The 21,589-nt window shown below is 41.4% G+C and overlaps 1 protein-coding gene across 1 annotated transcript in view; it reads right to left on the minus strand.

Moving 5' to 3' along the window:
• The window catches only part of MCTP1 (multiple C2 and transmembrane domain containing 1), a 451,536-nt gene that overhangs the window by 225,624 nt on the left and 204,323 nt on the right, over nucleotides 1-21,589 (minus strand). Inside the window, exon 3 of the mRNA XM_024206867.2 lies at nucleotides 102-244. Within this exon, the coding sequence (XP_024062635.1) occupies nucleotides 102-244 (143 nt within the window). The remainder of the gene's footprint in view (nucleotides 1-101; nucleotides 245-21,589) is intronic.

The following is a 21,589-nucleotide window of genomic DNA, read 5'->3' on the forward strand; positions in this document are numbered from 1 at the left end:
ATGAAATGTAGAATTATATGATAATTTTTTCAGAGATAAAGAACAGTATCTTGAATTGTTTAGTAAAACTTCTACAGAAGTAAAATAAATGAATGGCTCACCTTTATATACAATGGTTCCCTAGGGTGGTCAATAAGAATGCAAGTTTTTTCCTCCCACACAGGATTGAGGTTCTTGTGTATAGTTTTACTTCTAAACACTTCTTTTCCTCCAATTTTAAACTTGACATATGGATCGCTGGTCCCTGTTAGAGAGAGACACATTGATGCAATTTAATTACATAACTTGCGTACATTGGAAATTTAAATCACCCTAAAATGAATTAAATATAATTTCACTGACAATATGAACTTTGGAGAGAAGAAAATAGAGTTGATAGAGAGAAAAATAACTTTGTTTTGTTACTTTAGGATTTTATTTTATACATCGGTAAGTTATGTTATTAGGACAATGGGAAAATATGAAGGGTGAAATCCTGGTCCTATTGAAGTCACTAGCAGAACTCCAATTGATTTTATTGTGTCCAGGATTTTACCTTTAATTTGGGAAGCTTTTCTTCCACTACCATGAATAAGCAAATTCCCCCGCCCCACTCTCAACACCACAAACCCACATCCGCACAGGTTTAGTGTCTAAACTCCCTTCCTGCAGTCATCCCCACTGCCCATCTAAGAGAGGCTCCAACCCTTGTTAACTGTAATTAAATCATTCTGGCACCAGTTCTTGTGCGGTTTCTTCCAAAGTTGTACTCTATACACTGTCAAAGAGGGACTTCAATGCCTACACTAAGAAAGCATTAGGAATGGCAATTTTCAAAGGCTTTCATATCATAAATACAGTTTAGCGTATGACCTACATTTATTTCTGTTTAGATGCAATTGTGCTGTTCTAAGTTCCTGCTTTGATGGCGCCCTGACAGAATCAAACTGATAAAGTGCAGAAAGACCACAACTCTTTCCCTGTACTTTTTAAATATAAAATTTAATGTTACAATTTTGTAAAAATTTTGGAAACATTAAAATTGGGTAAACACTCCCAAGATGCTAGTCAATTTTAACCTACTTTTGTAAAATTGAATTTAAATTTCATAAAAGGTGCTGAATTGACTGCAATTTTGCTGATTCTATCTGTTAACTGTCTGCAACAAAACTTTTGTTTAGCTCCATTTAATCCAAGACAATTTTAAAATAAATGCAATACCTTCAATGTCACAATTAAAAGAGATGCAAGAAAAAACCGCTAACACAGAATGTAGAACTTTTCCAAATTTTCTTATTTATATTTTTGTATACCGTAAAAAGTTTATAATCATATCCACAAAAATTTAATAAATGAATTTTGTGAAACTACTTTATACCTCTAAACAAAAATAAGACTTTTTACAGTGCTCTTTGCAGTATTTTATCTAGCCACTAGATGGCACTGTTATTTACCTAAAAACTATACACTCCATTCTAAACCATAGCCGTGGGTATATTTCAAGCAGGTTTAAGTCTAGTTCATTTATTATAATAGGATCTTAGTTTCACTGGCAACACAATGTATGGTCCAATGATAAGAAATAGTGAGTCAACCAATTCCTTCACTCTTCTACCTCTTCAAGGTAAAGATCATGTCTTTTTGCATTTGTTCTGTAAAGCATCTAGAAAATTTTGGGTGTATGTAACAAAATAAGCAATAGTAATAATAGCTAAAACAGTTTGGCATCATGCCCAAACAAAGTTTCCCCCACCCCTTCACTGTTAAGTGTACCAGCTGTCTGCTTAGCTGTTGCCTTTCATGCTGCATTTCACGATACATCTACACTAGCGACCATACATGTGTCCATGCATCCATCTAAACTCCAGACACTTGTGTCTGAAGGTGAGTAAGCGAGCACCCTTGAGGGGCATGGGTAAGTATGTGTCTTTGGCTGTGGCACAGCCTTGTACCTGTGCCAATTTGCAGTGTGGACAGGGCAAAGGGGTGTGTACCAGATCATGCATTTCAATAGTCTTCCACCCCCTAGTCCTACAGTGCACTGTACCCATTTTTGCCTGACCCTCACCCAGTCTATAAGGGTCCCTGTCCTCCCCCTACCCCTTCCATTTTCATTGGTAGTAGTGAGTTGATCACCTCAGAATACCTTTCCACTACACTTTTTACAGATCAATGCAGGTGAACATCTCAGAGAGCAGATGCCTGGTTTACCGACCACACCATGTGCTGATCAAAGTATGGTCAGAGTACACCATCTTCCACCTGGAGTAGCAGAAATATTCACCTGTACCTGGAAATTTCACAAAGGCTGGAGTAGGAGGGCAACTCAGCAGATTCTGGCCCAGTGCCAGGAACCTGAAGCTCCTTTACAGGAGGGCAAATAACTCCAAGAGTCACTTTGGAGGAATCATCATAGATGCCCCCAGAGCTGGACTGGGTGCGGTCAAGGGCTCCCAATACAGAGCCTGAAGTGGCTCATAACTGCCTCCTCAACCCTGCTAGCCTCATTGTCCAATGGGATGCTGATGAGGGCCAGAGTGAGGAAGCAACAGGGAGCACAGAGGATGCCCTGGAAGATGAGGAGCACATGATTCTGCACTGCTAGCTGGAGGAGCTAACAAAGGAACCCCGTGTATGAACCAGAGGAGGAACCACAAGCTACAGCAGGAACCAGACCCCAAGGCAGGTAAGTTACAATGGATCCACACCAATATCTCCTCTTGTTCAGGTGCTACTCTCCTGATTTTAAGCCCAAACCCTGCTCTGTTTAAACCCTTATATGGTCCCCAAGCAAGACACGGCTATAAATCAATGATTGTATTGATTTCCCATGAACCACTATTATGCATTTGCCAGAAGCTATAAAACAGGTTGTTTGATAATAATCACTGTGCCCCGTGTCTGTGCATTTCTCGGCCAATCCACAGGCAGCAAAGGCGTGGGGGCCACGCTGACCACAGGAAAGGAGGGGCTAGAAATGTATAGTTGGTTGTCTAAAGTTAGTAACAGCCATCTTTGTTCCTTGGAAGATTACACAGTTTCATGCTCCTTCCTCCACCCATATCTTACCATCCCCTTTCAAACATATTGAGCCATGCTGAACAAGCTGGGAAAAACGGGGGTAGGACAAGGAACCAGTGTGGCAGTTGGACAAATGCAGTGCGGTGTCACTTCACTATAGAGAGGTGAGGTAGTTGTGGTGTTGATCTGAAACTTTGGGGAACAAAATAAAGTTGTGGCGTGTCTCTTTCCCTGTCCATTTCACCATTGTTAGGTGGGCACAGGGGCAGGATTTTCTAGTGAAGCTGAGGGGTAACAGCTGGTGTTCATGGTTAGCTTCGCTTGTGCCCTGGAAACTCCATATGCTAGCTGAGAATATAGTCAATTTCCAGTCAAACTGCATCCCAGTCCTGTAAGCATATGTAGTCAATTAGTTCATTTTATCATCCATTTATCATTGTATTATGTGATGTTATGGTCAACTCGTATGCTATTTCATATATAATCCATGTATGGTAACCAGATTTAAATTGTAGGATTATTGAAATATAGGATTGATAAATATTTAGGAATGATGAGTGTGAATTAGGTATTAGTAAAGCATGGCTGAAACGAAAGGTTGACAGGCAGAGACATGTAAGGTTTTAGCTTAGCCAGGCTAGGCCATAGGCTTAAGAATGCTTGACATGAGTGAGTGACCAAGGAATAACCCTATGCCAGCAAGGTCACAAGTTTATTGCATAAGATGTGCCAGTAGGTGAGGTTATGGAAAAATGGATTGGAATAGACTGCAATGTATTTTCCAAGACCACAAGACACCTGATTGTAACATCTTTGAATGTTTGTTTGACCCTGCGGGTAGATGGCATGCATAAATGCTAATGAGAATAAGAGAAACTAGGAACAACCTATGAAAATTGGGGCAGTTCTGTATTCATGGGCTGCAAAAGTACAGATAAGGAAAAGAAGGTTGACATCTTCATGCATATGAATAAAACCTTAAGTGTACTCAGAATTACAATATAAAAGAGGGTTGGTCCCCTGATTGGGTATAAGTGGGAAAACCCAAGGGATGACCCAACAGGAACTATCCCTCTACTGATGATCGTCTATTGAGAGGTCCACCAGATCCTAGAATACCTTTGAGGATGTAAGTATGACAACAGTTATAATTACTGGTATTGCATAGGTTTTTGTAGGATTTCTAGATTCAGGAGTAATTGTAACTTTATTTATTGCTTTAATAGAATTTGTAGTACAGATAAGACTTTGTACTTTGCTTGTGTCTGTGGTTATTACCCTTGGTTTTCGTGTGTTCCTAGAGCCTCCAAATTTGAGAAAAGCACCAGAGACAATTTCACTGTATTGAGCCTGAAACTGTAGCAACCAGAGCCAAACCCATGGTGGTATAATAAAACATCACTACATTTGCTTTAAATAAAATTAAAGGCTACACATATTTCAGCAAATTTCTGGTATATCAAAAACTCTAGCTGGGTCAACTGCACTACAAATTTGCTTGGTTCACTTTCAGAACTGACCAAACCCCTTCATTCAGCAAAATGTAGAGGGGTGACCATTAGCAGAAACATCTCTCTGGCATAGATGGCTGGACCTCCTCTACAGGACTGGAAAGCCACCTCTCTTTTCCATTATGGTACCCTGAAAACAGCTATGTTCTCCAAACATTCAGCTTTTAAAGAAGAAATTGCAAACTGGTAACATAGCCCTCTGGAAGTAACTGCATCTCCCACCCCCACTTCACCCTCCTGAGAAAATATAAACAAATATTTTTTGAAAACATTTGTACATTTATCTCACCATTATTAGCTTCTGCTCCTTCCTCGGGGGCTGTTAAAATTGTTTGACAACCAAGGACAGGCTAACAGTTGCATTCCTGGAATGCTGAAAAATATCAATATTGTGGCCTCCCACAGCAAAGTCATGTAATATGGGGGGATTTCCCGACTTCATCAAAGGGAAAAAATTATAACGCTAGCCTCATCTTTTGAATTGGCAGGACTTTTGGCTCCTGAGAGGGAAACCATTCCACTGGGGATGGGGATGGGGCAGGAGAAGCACAACAGACAGACAGAAGATCTTGCAGGAGCAGCTTATTGGCATGGACAGGAAGAACCAGGGCATTCTGAGTTCCTAGGGTATGAGAGAATCAGGCTCTTCAGCAGGAAGAGACATTTTGATGAACTGGTTCTTGTTTCAGCATGGCATAGGGAACAGAAGATGGCCTAATGGAGAGGCTCATAGAACTGGCGGCTAAATGAATTTGGGGTCTGCCTGCTGCCCTGGCCACTATGCCTCTCCGGGAACTGGCAACATCTCCTCCTCCTCGCCCTCCTCCAGTTGTCACCCAGGGTGCTGTGGTGGCAGCAGACCCAATTCCATCAAGTGATTCAAAGGAGCCTGCAAACCTCTCACCAGACATCCCCTGAGCATCAAGGAGGGGAATGATTAGCTCACTGGAGTCCCTGAAGCTCACCAAGTGCCTGCCCCCTAAATCCCGCATAGGAAACATCCCAGCTGCCCTCAAGACAATTTTCTTTTCTTATCAGAGAGAGGGCAAGGGCAAGGAGATGGGTTCAGAGACATTGGCATTTGGCCGTTTTTCATAGATTCAATCCCGTTGTGTTTTGATTTACTTCTCCTTTGACAAAAAGTTTCCATTACACATTGTATATATTTATTTTAACAAATGTCAGTTTCCTTGATTTGTGTATGGACCCTCATTCTTAAGTATGAAGAATATGAAATGTTTTCAGGTTTGGGGGCCCCACAATTCACAGCACATGAATTGGAATAGTGTAACTATCTGGTACCATCACACTGCAAACACTTTTCTGTCCATCCCACACCCAAGGTCAAGAAATATCCAAAGTCCCAAGGATACATGAATGGGATGAGGGAAAGTATATTATGTGCTTACAAAGCATTGATAGTTTTAAAAGTAGCAGAACTCAACACAGAAAATGAGTAGATTAACATCTTTGTGGCTTAGTTTGCATGCCGAACAATGAAACACAATGAAAGTAATAATACAGGTATCTGCCACTACCCATTGTTTAAACAGCTCGTCCTTCCCACTCCCCTCCCACCCCAAAACCTTCACCAGTTTCAATCTTTGGGTCAGTGCTCCAGACTTCAAAGAGAAACTGCAGAGCTATAAATCATTTGCAAATTTAACACTGATAATTGGGCTTGAATATGGACTGGGAGTGGCTGGCTCACTACAAAAGCAATTTTCCCTGTCTTGGTATTGATATCTCCTCATCAATTATTGGGGAGTGGACCACATCCACCCTGACTAAATTGGCCCTGTCAATACTGGTTCTCCACTTGTAAGGTAACTCCCTTCTTTTCATGTGTCAGTATATAATGCCTGCATCTGTAATTTTCACTCCATGCATCTGAAGAAGTGGGTTTTTTACCCACGAAAGCTTATGCCCCTATAAATCTGTTAGTCTTTAAGGTGCCAGCGGACTCCTCGTTGTTTTTGTGGATACAGACTAACATGGCTACCCCTCTGATACTTGCTCCAGAAAAGTTCTTAAGTGTGCTTAGCACCACTGACAATGAATGGGGGAGGGAGAGGCGCCGGGGGGGGGGGGGGTGGAGAAGAGTGAACTCCTCCATCACCCAAACCAAATGTTGATAAGGTCATTAAGATAAATTGAGTGCTCCCAAAAACAGAGGTTTGTAAACAAGTGTGAACATTTAAGACAAAAGCATTGCACAATGACCACATTACAACTCAGCTGCCACCCTCCACAGCAGAAATGTAAGATGTTAACTCAGTTAATGCATCCTGTTATAATAGTCTGTAATGGACAAATAGTCAGAGGAACAAATGGCTAATGACAACGACAGGAGAACAAAACCCTCACAGTTACGTAGCCCTACAAGTAAATGCCAACGTTCCCACCTGCATTTCCAGCAGGTGCACAGGGCATGAAGGTGTCCCTTGGCACCAGCACCTTCTGCCTCCCTGCTGTTCCAAAATGTGTGCATATATGGCATCCCGGATTTCCCTTGTCCCTGGAAACCAGGACCACTGTGCATGTGGCTTGGATTCAGCTGTCTGTATAGAGTTTGTAAACCAGACCTGTTCTGTGCCCACCTCCAATTTACTCTTACAAATGTTATGTGATGCACAGCAAGTGATGGTGATGTGAATGGCATTTGCCACACTGGCATCCAGATAGATGCACAGGCAGCACCAAAGAGTTTTCATCTTACCAAACACACACTACACGACCATTCTGCAGCTACTGAATTTGTACCTGAATTCCCATTGTTCAGGGTCATTGATGTCAACGTATGGTTTCATGCCAAGCTAGGAGCAGGTATGCAGGGTCCCCCAAAATAACCATTGGCATATATATACACCATAAAGAACCACATAATTTCTGGGGAATAAAGTCCCTTCTTCTCTTCAAGTACAATCCCGATCTCCTCAACACCCTGGTTTCATGGACCTTTCCAGTGTTTCCTAATCATAAATCTGTCTCTGTGGTGCAACAAACCTTGCAGAATGAATGAATAGTAACATTTTTAGTTCACATACTCACTCACCTCTTTTGGTGGGCAAAGTATTGTGATGTGGGTGCCATTGATGCCCTTGCACAGTTCACAAACCCCAACCTCAAATACATCTGTTATTTCTGGAACTTTTCTTGTGGCAACCACATGTGGGTAGATTGCAGTGTTAACTGCCTCGCAAACGTGCACAACCACAATGCTGACAGTGGTCTGCAACCGATCGTTAGTGATCTGCTGTCGCCAACTAACACAGGGCAATAGACACCCATTTCTGCACCAGTACGGCTTTCCTGAATTGAGTGTCCTGGTGATGGAGATGTATGGTAAGCTTGTCACAGAGCTCCATGAAAGTCTGTTTCATCATTTGGAAGTTCTGAAGCCACTTCTGGTCATCCCAGATTTCCAAAATGATGTGAATCCACCACATGGTGCTGAATCTCCTGTATCAGAAGCAACAATCCATCCAGGGCATACTGTGGCAATACTGGCATTTACCATATCTGTTCCGTGAGACCAGAAAGGACTGTCATTCATCCACATGGTCTATTGTTTTTGGCATGAAAGACTATCTGCCCAGGTTCCATCCAGCATCTTGACGATTATCTACTCCACTGCATAAACATTTGCCCCTCAATAAGGAGTGGGAGAAGAACCAGATCATCATCCAGTTACTCCATGTCTCCCATCCAGTTTGGCAGGAAGAAGAAGTGAGCAGGAAATGCCATCAACAAATGTGTGAAGGCAGGAGATAGTACCAACACCACACAGCAAAGCAGCTCCTAGAGTGTCTCCTGTGATGCACAGAACTCTGGATACTACCTCTGAAACTGTAGCGCTAACGTTACATAACACCACACTATATGCGCCTCTAGCAGAGCATCTCTGGACACTCGCCATAGATATGGGGAACATGCATGAGCACGTACATGGTCAGTTAATGGATTTTGTGTACCAGTGCAGACACAGCCTGACTGACACTTTACTAAGAAGTTTGTGAGGCATTTAGGGATCCTTCAGAATAAAAGATATGATATGAATGAAAGATATTTTGTTGTGGAGAAGACATTTGGATTTTGGAGGAAGTTGGAAAATCCAATCATCATATAGATAGGTTTTGGGGGGGGGGGTGAGGGGAGCTGGAATTCGTTCCCAAAATTAAGCTGAAATTTAATATTACTTTAGGAGAAATATTAGTCCCACTTAAATTAATGACAAAACATCCATTAACTTCAATGGGATCAAAATTTGGCCCTTTAAACTATAAATACAGGTGTTTAAGGATTCTTTCAAAATCTGATTTAGAATCTTTAGATAAAAGCTTTGGATAAAAATGCTAAAGTATTGTTTTTCGCGTATTAATGAACCACATTCAATAGAAGACTGCACACAAAGGAAATTAAATTTGGAAGCTCATTTATCTCACCTTATTAAAAGTGGACAAATTCAGTCAATACAAAATTATTTATTAAAACAATATTCAAAAGCTATTATTTTAACTCTAGCTCCTCCTATTATCTTCACCCCTGTACAGGAAACCCTGCAAGTTTTGGCATACTCTTCTTTTTGCTTGCACATACTTTTCATCACCACCAAAACTCTCCCTCTGGGGCACACACTTCTCTGCTGTTGATTTTTAGACCAATTTACATTCATAAGCTCCTCCAAGCAGAAATCTTGTGTTTTATTTTTCTTGTAAAATAATTACAAAAATCACAATTATTAGAAAAGAAGGCCGCTTAGAGTTGTGTCAAATGAATACCTCAGGTAAGAAAGACATCCATCAGTTTTTATACTTTCATACATTCCTACTTTCTATAGGCATTTCACAGCCAAAGGAGGAGACAGCACTGTTGGTCTGCCCAGGAGTCCTAACCCTACTGTTTCTTCCCACTCAAGCTACAGGAGCTTTGTTCAACAAATTAAATTTTATTTTTTTCCCTTTTATAAACATATAACACAGAAATTGGAACCTGCCATTAGTTGAATCTCCAGCTTTTTGTTTGGCTTAAAAACTGCCAAGCACCAATGTGTCTTCAGACACTTCCCACAGCCTACACAACAATAGCAGCTGGTCCACACAGTCCATTCCTACCCTTGCCCCAGACTTTGTCCTTCCCAGAGACTCATCTACAGACTTCACAGGACACTCATTAGTCTAAATGATACAGGATTAGTTAGTATCCCAAAGATGAGCATGCCAATTACAAGGTCACATGGAGTTCACGGGCGTAATAGGAAGAGTAGTTCCTTTTGCTTAAAAATCAACAAGGAATACAAAATTTAAAAAACGTTCTTTGCCAGTTTTGAAAAGGTAAAAAATTGGACAGGTTGGTTATACTTCTCACAACTCAACTTTTCTTTTAAAGAACACCCTGATGTGAAGAATGTCATTTGACTTAAACACCCAAATTTTACTATGGCCCTCACTAATATAACTTAGGTTAATAAACTCTAACTTTTAAAATGCTAAATCTTCTGGTGAAGCAGAAACGCAAAAGAAATACACAAAACATTTTCTATACTTCATCATTTTATCTCCAAACAGCTACACAGAATTGGCATAGAATAGGACTGCCATGTGTAAAAAACCCCCCACTAAATATCCATGATGGAATCTTTTTATGTATTAGTACCTTTAAGTACCTATTTACTGGTAGTTCACAATATACAGCTCTGAAACTATAATGGCCAGCGTGTGAGCAAGAAAAATTTACTGTGAAATTATTCAGATCAATCTGTGTATCTCAGAGCCTGTCTGTACCACTAACTAAACTCATTCTTGCTTATTACTTCTCAGAGCCCATTAGTGCTGAGTATGCACAAGTATCATCAGAAGCAAGCTACATCACTAGCAAAAATGGCAATTTCACATCCACAGAGCATGATTTTACACTTGCATGGTAGGCAGTACTCATTGTGGAGATTACATGAATCTGTGGTGTTCTATAGATAAACAACAGGGATTATTGCTGTTTAATGAGCCTAAAATTAAGGCTCAGTAAAAACTGCAACTGTGTTAAAACTATTAAGGAAGCAAGTAACAGCCAGATAGGTTACAGAAACTTGCTTCATGTACTAGTAAGTCTTTGAAATCTGATTGCCTAAGGCCTTGGCTACACTTGCAAGTTACAGCGCTGTAAAGCCTCCCCCTGTACTGTAACTCACTCCCAGCCCACACTGGCAGGGCACTTACAGAGCTGTATCACCCTGGGTACACCGCTGCAGGTACTCCACATCTCCAAGAGGAATAACAGCTGCAGTGGAGTGGCTATGACTCACGGGTGTGAGTGTAAACGCTTGCAGCGCTGTACTAATCACCTTGTGAAGTGGCCAATCCTCTCCATTGTTGTGACTGGCTGCAGGAATGCGGAAGTGCCGGTTTCAAAGCTCCTACCACAGAGAAAAGCAAACAGTTTGCAGCTTGCTTTGAGTGAGTAAATGAATGAGCAGGAGGCCTGGAGTTCGGAACTTGCAAAATAGAGAGCTGACATGCTCCAAAAAGCACTCTCTCTCCCACCACACTCCCTGTCACAATCCACCCCACCCCACCCGTTTTGAAAAGCACGTTGCAGCCACATGAATGCTGGAATAGCTGCCCATAATGCACCGCTCCCAACACAGCTGCAAATGTTGCAATTGTGGCACACTACTGCGCTGGCAGCTGGCAGTGTGGACAGACTGCAGCGCTTTTCCCTACTCAGCTGTACAAAGATAGGTTTACCTCACAGCGCTGTACAGCTGCAAGTGTAGCCAAGGCCTAAGGTGCAGTTATTTCATGCTTAGATTCTCATTTTCCTCACAAAGATTCTGTACATTGCACTACATTAAAACCATGATTCAAAACAATTCAGTAAACATTGTTTGCATACACTCAACCACTGTAGTTCATTTAAATACAAACCACAGAGGCACACTCTTATTTTAGTGGGATCACAGGGCAGAGTAACAATGAGCAATTCTATTACGAACTTTCAAAGTGTGATCAAAGCTTTTATCGGTGCAGATAAAGTAGCTTGGATAAAACAACCAAATCATAGTCTAAAATTTAAACCTGAGCCTTTTTTGACTTTTGTATGATTTTTGGTAGGTTTTTCTTTTAATATTTGCCTAATTCTGCACTTCCATGTATCAGAACTAAAATAATATAAGTAAAGCTATTTTTACTGGATATTGATGGCCCACATAATCAAAGAGTACTAGAAGACTTGTGAGAAAACTTGTTATAAGATTCAGATTAAGGGCCAAATCTGTTGGTGCTCATATCACCCAAACCTCCTAACAGTTAAATGTATCTTCACTAGTTTTAATGGTCCACTTTACCAAAAAAAAAATCAAGCTGAAATCACATCTGCTGTATAAATTAATCTCCAGATAACTATAATGGCCTATAAAGAGCACTCTGTGGAGATGTTAGAGTTATCAAGAAACAGAGATACTAGAAAACCATAATGGAAAGTAATGAAGTATGTATGCTATGTATTCCCTACATTCATTATTCCCTTGCATACTGAAAACACCTTCCAATAATGTGGTGGTTTATCTGTTGCTCCAGATTAATCACTTAAACAGTTAAATAAATTTCTGAGTACCTCAAAAAAATGAAAAAAGTTCACACTCTAATAGACCTTATATTCACAATACATATGATGAAGCTCATTCCTAGCCATTTGGCTTTGGTAAAATTTGAATACTGCAATACATGAAAGCCTAAAAATTAACCATTAAGCATACTATATTTATCACATAGCTATCTACTTAGCAGCCGCAACTCAGATGCCTAATAAGGTTTGTGTTTACTTACCTTGGGGACAGAATTGGAAAAAAGTGATGGTACATTGATCAAATGGATTATCTTGGTGTTTCTGCTAAAATTATCAGCAGTGAAATGGTTAATGTTGGTATTCAAATTGGCATAGTTCGGCTTCAGATTTAACACTCATTGTGATGTTTGTGGTGGTTTATTCCTGTCAGAACTATTATTTCAGGCTAAAAAGCAAAACACTGGGTCACATTTATAAGGATTTCTTCACAATCACAGGGTCTGACTCCATCTAACACAGGAAAGAGCACTCAGCACCTAACCTAACTTGAAAGATTGCAAACTAGCAGTGTTAGATATTAGTCTCTCCTATTGAAGCTGTTCCATTGTGTCTAAATCATTAAAAAGTCATTTGAGTAGGGACATGAACTTGGGTCTCCTCTCCCACATGTGTGCCCTAACCACCAGGCTAGAGAGTCATTTTCACTCACTCCCTCTGGCACAGTGACTATTCAATTATTTTAATCATAGTGGAACAGCTTTGACAGGAGAGATTGAGCAAGACCCAACCTGGAACATCCTACAATCCAGTGGTCAAGGCACTCTCCTGCAACACAGGAGACTCAAATTCAAATCCATCTCTGCATCAGGCAGAGTGGGAACTGAACACAGGTCTTGCACATCTCAGGTGAGTGCCCTAACCAACAAGCTAAAAGTTATGAAGTGGTTACTCCCCTCATTTTGTGAATGGCTCCTAACTCCCAAAAACAATGTTCTGGATAAAATTATTCAGCAAATTCATGTCAAATTTATTAATCGTTTGAGGTCAACTAAAACAACACTTTTGGGTGAATAAATTATTTGTTTTAAAAAACTCACCCAACTCTACTGGTAAGGTACAATAATCAAAACACAAATACTAACACAACTAGACAAAAATGTAAAGTATTTTACTTTATGTGCAGCACAGCCACAATTAGTACATGGCTTATTGACTATGCCATAGCACAGAACAGATCCTCAATTGCTTAAAACTTCACTATTAAATATTTTTCCACAAAAATGTGCCTTTTTATTTAAATTTATTGCCAGTTATGTCTGTCTCCACTTTAGGCACATTCCACGGTAATTTTTTCTTGCCACAGAAGAATTACTACATCCAAAAGAGACCTCCTAAACCTAGTGAGAACTCACCAGCATTGTTTAGAGATGTGAGCACAGGATTGCATGTCAGCAGGTTCAGAGACCTAATTCTGGCTCTGTCACTGACCCACTGTATGATCTCAGGCAAATCATTTCAACCCTGTATCTCAATTTCCCCATTTGTAAAATGGGAATAATACTGTTTATCTACTTAACTCGCAAGGGTGTTGTGAGGATTAAATTGATGACTAATGTACTTGTATAAAACATAATATACTATTTCACATTTATACTTGAAATCTAAAGTTTTCTGGCCTGATTCTGATCTCACTTATGCCTATGTAATTCCACTGACTTCAACAGATTTATCAGAATGAGAGGTGAATCAAGCTGTTAAAGACCATACAGCAGAGATATGTAACAAAACAAAAAAATTGGTTAAAAAATGGGTAAATCCTTTTCTTACTTTCCCAACTCAGATACAGTAAAATAAATTTTGCTTATTTAAAAAAAAAATCTTCTTTAGACTGAAGCAAAGCATGGGAAATTTCAGTCAACAGGAGAATCTTTTATAATGATATAAGATAATTTGTAGGGCTACCATGAAAAATATAAGAAGTCTTGTTTTCTAGTTAAAACATTAGACAAATTATATAACATGATGCCTAGAATTTTAAAGCCTCCCCCCCCCCACAAGCCCTCTCCCCGACTGTCGTTCCTGCTGTTCAAGTATATTACAATCATTAGTATCTCCACCACCTATTATACAGTGCCCATAAATTTCCAGTGTATTTCGGGGCGGGGGGGGAAGGGCAGCAGCGGCTATACATTGAAAACACCAATTTTTGCTGAAGGACTTGATGTGGGAAAGCAGGGAAACCCCCTGTGCAGCATTCAGGTGGGATTTTTGGCACCTATCAAGGCCAGAGTTTGGGATGTTTCTTTGACTTTTAACCCTAGGAGGTAGTTTAAGCTTTTCGTATTGGGTGGGGAACGCATCTTCTTTTCATGCCTCCTTCTGGGGGGGGGGCGGAGGTTAACTTAATTTGGTGGGGAAGAGGTGATGAATTCTTCATGCCTCGCTCCAGCAAGCTCTGACAACTAGCTGCCTCACACTATGTGACATCCCACCATCTGCCCCTACATACAACAGAGAATTATATTAATGTATCTGCTGGAATAACACCAGTAAAGTACTTCACAATGTTGACATTTAAAGTAAATTATTAGGCTTCAAATGTAACGGTGTTGAGAGAAACAGGAAAGTTCTTAGAGCTATTGTTTCAGGCCTACTGCAGACTCAGCAAGACAACACTGCAACAGTTTACAATCTATTCTCATTTGGAAGATTTTCTTTGCAATCATAAAAACTAGACTTTTTTTTTTTTTTTTTTAATTTAAACCTTAGATTCTGGAACACAATTATGAAGCAAATTCAGAAAAGGACAATTGTATTGTAATTTACACAGCCACAATCACATTACATATGAAGCCCTGCTATCATATTTCCCTCCATTTGTACCAGACTTCCCCTGAAGAGATACATGTCCCTCCACAACTTGGAATGCCTGACGGGGAAAACATGTGGTATGATTCATTTGATGTACTTTAAACCATCATCTCTCCAAGATTAAAGCAGTCAAGTCTCTCAGAACTTCAGTTCAGTAGTAATGGGGCGACTGAAGTCTGCACCTGGGAGAGAGGAATAAAATGCACAAAAGCAAGAAGCATTTTTGTTCTTCAAAGACGACAAGAGATATTTTAAAAGTCACCATGCTGCGTTCACAGTCAGCTAGGTCAATGGTGCAGCATCACCCTGCTAACATTATGATTGTATAGTCCTCATCTGTTACTGTAACATTACTTATTCTTTTATTATAAAAACAACAGCAAAGAACTATATGTGGAATTTAATTTTTGAGAAATATTTGTAAGATAATAAATAGCTTTTTCAGAGCTTTAACGTGGCTTGTGTAGTCATGACACAGCACTGGGGGAGAGCTCTCCCAGCACTCTAAAAAAAAATCCCCTCCACGAGGGGCGCGGCTTCCAGCGCTGGTGCACTGTCTACACTGCCACTTTACAGCACTAAACTTGCAGCACTCAGGGAGGTATTTTTCACACCCCTGAGCAAGAAAGTTGCAGCGCTGTAAAGTGCCAGTGTAGACAAGCCCTACATTTCTTTATTTTGGATCTTAACCACTTTTAGTTAAAAGTAAACACAGTGGGGTGTGTCTGTTCTTTTATAGTGTTAAAAGCTGCAATTGTACACTTGTTCAATTGTAAATTACCAGACTGACACCAATTACTCTGCATTACAGATCACAATCATTGTTAAAATCTACTAGATTCCCTTAACAGGTATATGTCTGCACTTCCTGATAACTACTTAAATGATAAAAGAAAATTATTGCTCCATAGACTCAGACTCCACGGTAAGAAGGGACCATTAGGTTCTTCTAGTCTGATCTCCTGCACAACACAGGCCACAGAATCTCACCCACCCACTCCTGTAACAAACCCCTGACCTATGTCTGAGCTACTGAAGTCCTCAACTTGTGGTTTAAAGACTTCAAGGTGCAGAGAATCCTCGAGCAAGTGACCCATGCCCCACGTTGCAGAGGAAGGCGAAAAACCCCCAGGACCTCTGCCAATCTGCCCTGGAGGAAAATTCCTTCCTGACTCCAAATATGGCGATGAGCTAAACCCTGAGCATGTGGGCAAGACTCACCAGCCAGACACCCAAGAAAGAATTCTCTTTAGTAACTCAGATCCCACCCCATCTAGTGTCCCATCACAGGCCATTGGGCTATTTATCACTAATAGTCAAAGATCAATTAATTGCCAAAATTAGGCTATCATACCACCCCCTCCATAAATTTATCAAGCTTAGTCTTGAAGCCAGATATATATCTTTTGCCTCCACTGCTCCCCTCGGAAGGCTATTCCAGAACTTCACTCCTCTGACGGTTAGAAACCTTTGTCTAATTTCAAGTCTAAAACTTCCTGATGGCCAGTTTATATCCATTTGTTCTTGTGTTCACATTGGTACTGAGCTTAAACAATTCCTCTCCCTCCCTGGTATTTATCCCTCGGATATATTTATAGAGAGCAATCATATCTCCCCTCAGCCTTCTTTTGGTTAGGCTAAACAAGCCAAGCTCTTTGAGTCTCCTTTCATAAGACAGGTTTTCCATTCCTTGGATCATCCTAGCCTTTCTTTGTACCTGTTCCAGTTTTAATTCATCCTCCTTAAACATGGGAGACCAGAACTGCACACAATATTCCAGATGAGGTCTCACTAGTGCCTTGTATAACGGTATTAACACCTCCTTATCTCTACTGGAAATACCTCGCCTGATGCATCCCAAGACCACATTAGCTTTTTTCACAGCCATATCACATTGGCAGCTCATAGTCATCCTGTGATCAACCAATACTCTGAGGTCCTTCTCCTCCTCTGTTACTTCCACGTGATGTGTCCCGAGTTTATAACAAAAATTCTTGTTATTAATCCCTAAATGCATAACCTTGCACTTTTCACTATTAAATTTCATCATATTACTATTACTCCAGTTTACAAGGTCATCCAGATCTTCCTGTAGGATATCCTGGTCCCTCTCTGTATTGGCAATACCTCTCAGCTTTGTGTCATCCACAAACTTTATTAGCACATTCCCACTTTTTCTGCCGTCAGTAATAAAAAGATTAAATAAGATTGGTCCCAAAACCAATCCCTGAGGAACTCCACTAGTAACCTCCTTCCAGCCTGACAGTTCACCTTTCAGTATGACCCGTTGTAGTCTCCCCTTTAATCAGTTCCTTATCCACCTTTCAATTTTCATATTGATCCCCATTTTTCCAATTTAGCAAATAATTCCCCATGTGGAATCATATCAAATGCCTTACGGAAATCGAGGTAAATTAGATCCACTGCATTTCCTTTGTCTAAAAAATCTGTTACCTTCTTTGAGAAGGTGATCAGGTTGGTTTGGCACGATCTACCTTTTGTAAAACCATGTTGTATTTTGTCCCAATTACCATTGACCTCAATGTCCTTAACTTTCTCCTTCAAAATTTTTTCCAAGACCTTTCATACTACAGATGTCGAACTAACAGGCCTGTAGTTACCTAGACCACTTTTATTCCTTTCTTAAAAATAGGAACTATGTTAGCAATTCTCCAGTCATATGGTACAACCCCTGAGTTTACAGATTCATTAAAAATTCTTGCTAATGGGCTTGCAATTTCATGTGCCAGTTCCCTTAATATTCTTGGATGAAGATTATCTGGGCCCTCCAATTTAGTCCCATTAAGCTGTTCGAGTTGGCTTCTACCTCGGATGTTGTAATATCTACCTCCATATCCTCATTCCCATTTGTCATCCTACCATTATCCCTAAGCTCCTCATTACAGACTGAGGCAAAGTATTTGTTTAGATATTGGGCCATGCCTAAATTATCCTTAACCTCCACTCCATCCTCAGTGTTTAGCGGTCCCACTTTTCTTTGTTTTCTTATTTATATGGCTATAGAACCTTTTACTATTGGTTTTAATTCCCTTTGCAAGGTCCAACTCTACATGGCTTTTGGCCTTTCTCACTTTATCCCTACATGTTCTGACCTCAATAAGGTAGCTTTCCTTGCTGATCCCTCCCATCTTCCACTCCTTGTAGGCTTTCTGCTTTTTCTTAATCATCTCTCTGAGATGCTTGTTCATCCAGCTTGGTCTACAACTCCTGCCTATGAGTTTTTTCCCCTTTCTTGGGATGAAGGCTTCTGATAGTTTCTGCAACCTTGACTTGAAGTAAATCCACGCCTCCTCCGCCTTTAGATACACAAGTTCTTCAGTCCAATCCACTTCCCTAACTAATTTCCTTAATTCTTTAAAGTTAGCCCTTTTGAAATAAAAAACCCTAGTCACAGATATATTTTTGTTTATCCTTCCATTTAGTTTGAACTGAATTAGCTCATGATCGCTCGAACCAAGGTTGTTCCCTACAACCATTTCTTCTATGAGGTCCTCACTACTCACCAAAACCAAATCTAAAATGACATCTCCTCTTGTTGGTTCAGCAACTATTTGGTGAAGGAATCCATCAGCTATCGCAGGAAAATCTGAGCCCTATTATTATTACTAACACTTGTCCTCCAGTCTATATCTGGGAAGTTAAAGTCTCCCATGATCACACAATTCCCATTAGTATTTACTTCATTAAAAACATTAAAGAGGTCTCTATCCATATCCAGATTGATCCCGATGGTCTATAGCACACCGCAAGCACTATCCCAGGGGAGGCTCTAGTAGCTTTCTTCCCCAATCTGATTTTTGCCCAGACTGTCTTATCCATTCTATCACTTCTTATTTCTTTACAGTCTACCTCATCATTGATATACAATGCTACTCCATCACCTTTGCCTTTATTTCTGTCTTTCCTAAACAGTGCATACCCTTCAATACCTGTACTCCAGTCATGACTACTATTCTACCATGTGTCTGTTATCTCTATAATATCTGGTTTAACTTCCTTCACCAGTAGCTCTAGTTCCTCCATTTTGTTACCTAGGCTCCTCGCATTAGTGTACAAACATCTTAATTTTTCCTGTTTGGCTTCTCTCATATTCTTTACCCAATTAGGCACAGACATTCTACTGCCAGTATCATCTACTAGACTGGTATCTATACTACCCTTCCTCCTTATGTCCATTCTCCTTATGTCCATGGCTGTATCCTTTCTTATTTTGTTTATTTCCCGCTCAATGTTAAAATCCGGCATGGAGATTACCTGGACATCTCCCAACCATCTCCCCCAAATTCCTAGTTTAAAGCTCTCAATCAGTTGTGCCAGCTTCCATCCTAGAAGTCTATTTCCCTCCCTACTCAGGTGAAGTCCATCCCAAGAGAACAATCCTCTGTCCATGAATGCTTCGCAGTGGCTATACATCCCAAAGTCCTCCTTATAGCACCACTGCCTGAGCCATCTGTTGATCATCAAAATCTTGTCACACCTTTGTTGCCCTTCTCTAGGAACAGGCAGAATCCCACTGAAAATCACCTGAGCCTCGATTTCCTTAAGCGTCTTCCCTTGGCATAGTCTCCCTTGATACGTTCCAGTGAGAATCTAGCCGTATCATTCGTTCCCATTTGAAGGACAATCAGTGAATTCTTTCCCGCTCCCGTTAGGATCCTCTTCATCCTCAGGTCCACATCCTATATCTTAGCACCTGGCAGACAGCACACCCTTCTGTTCTTTGGATCAGCTCTAGTTACAGACCTGTCTATTCTTCTCAGTAAGGAGTCCCCAATCATGTAGACCTGCCTTTTCTTGGTGATGGTGTGATTCTCCGGTATATCCTCTGGCTGCAAGTCCTCTCGATTCCTATTGTCCCTTGCAATTCTCCACAATCCATCCCGTATCCTCCTGGGGCTCATACTTGGTATTATCTCCATTGATGCTTCCCCTCTTCCTATAGGACTAGCTGCTTTTCTCTTCTTCTTTGCCCTCTCACCTTCAGCGACCACCTGCTGTGCCCCTTCTTCATTTTCCAACTCCGCAAACCTGTTCCTGATCTCTATTTCTCCTTCACTAGCCCGTCTTTTCCTCTGCCTGGTTCTCTTAGTCACATGCTTCCACTGTCTACTTTCCTCACCCAGCAGTCTCCCCTCAGAGTTCTTTGGTCCTGCTTCCATCTGCAAGTCTGAACTCTAAACTCAACCCCTCTAAACTCAACCAGAGTTTCCACCTGCATCTCCAATTCTTGGATCTTTTCTTCCATCAGCACTTCATGCAAACGAAACTCTTTTTAGGTACCCCCTCCAGGATCATGTACATGCTGCAGCTTCCACATCCAGTCATCTTCATTGTGTCTTCCACTGCTTGGGTCACTACCACTGCTGCCTCTGTATCTGTCATAGCCTTCTCACCTAAGTCCTGTTAGTCCGGGAAACACTAACCAAACCAAAACACCACCACCCACAGCAACACAAACCCCCAACGAGCACCAAAACACTGCCAGACCACCATACACTCCCTTCACTAGCCTATCTGTTTCTCTGCCTGGCTCTCATAGGCCTGGTCTACACTACGAGTTTACGTCGACTTTAGCCACGTTAAATCTAATTAAGCCTGGACACGTTCACACGATGAAGCCCTTTCTTTCGACTTAAAGGGCCCTTTAAACCGGTTTCTTTACTCCACCTCCGACGAGGGGATTAGCGATAAAATCGGCCTTAGGGGGTCGGAATTGGGGTAGTGTGGACGGAATTCGACGTTATTGGCCTCCGGGAGCTATCCCACAGTGCTTCATTGTGACCGCTCTGGACAGCACTCTCAACTCAGATGCACTGGCCAGGTAGACAGGAAAAGCCCCGCGAACGTTTGAATTTCATTTCCTGTTTGCTCAGCGTGGAGAGCACAGGTGACCACGCAGAGCTCATCAGCACAGGTAACCATGATGGAGTCCCAGGATCGCAAAAGAGCTCCAGCATGGACAGAACAGGAGGTACGGGATCTGCTCGCCATATGGGGAGACGAATCACTGCTGGCTGAAGTCCGAAGCAGTAAACGAAATGGCAAAATATTAGAAAAGGTCTCCAAGGCCATGAAGGACAGAGGCCATAACAGGGACGCACAGCAGTGCCGCGTGAAAATTAAGGAGCTACGGCAAGCCTACCACAAAGCCAGAGAAGCAAACGGAAGGTCCGGGGCAGAGCCGCAAACATGCCGCTTCTACGCGGAGCTGCATGCCAATCTAGGGGGTGCAGCCACCACTACCCCAACCGTGTGCTATGACTCCCTCACTGGAGAAACACACAGGGAAGCGGGTTCGGGGTACGAGGAAGATGAGGATGGAGAAAATGTAGATAGCTCACAGCTGCAAGGAAGCGGAGAAACCGGTTTCCCCAACAGCCAGGATATGTTTATCACCCTGGACCTAGAACCAGTAACCCCCGAACTCACCCAAGGCGTGCTCCCAGACCTTGAGGGCACACAGGGGACCTCTGGTGAGAGTGTACCTTTGTAAATATTACACATGGTTTAAAAGCAAGCGTGTTTAATGATTAATGATTAATTTGCCCTGGCAATCGCGGCCAGTACAGACGGACATTCAGAGGTGCCCGTTCCTGCTCTGCTGAACAGAAATATTCCCCGCT

Source organism: Terrapene carolina, unplaced genomic scaffold, assembly GCF_002925995.2.
Source record: "Terrapene carolina triunguis isolate 2854851 unplaced genomic scaffold, T_m_triunguis-2.0 Scaffold69, whole genome shotgun sequence".
Taxonomy (NCBI): domain Eukaryota; kingdom Metazoa; phylum Chordata; order Testudines; family Emydidae; genus Terrapene; species Terrapene triunguis.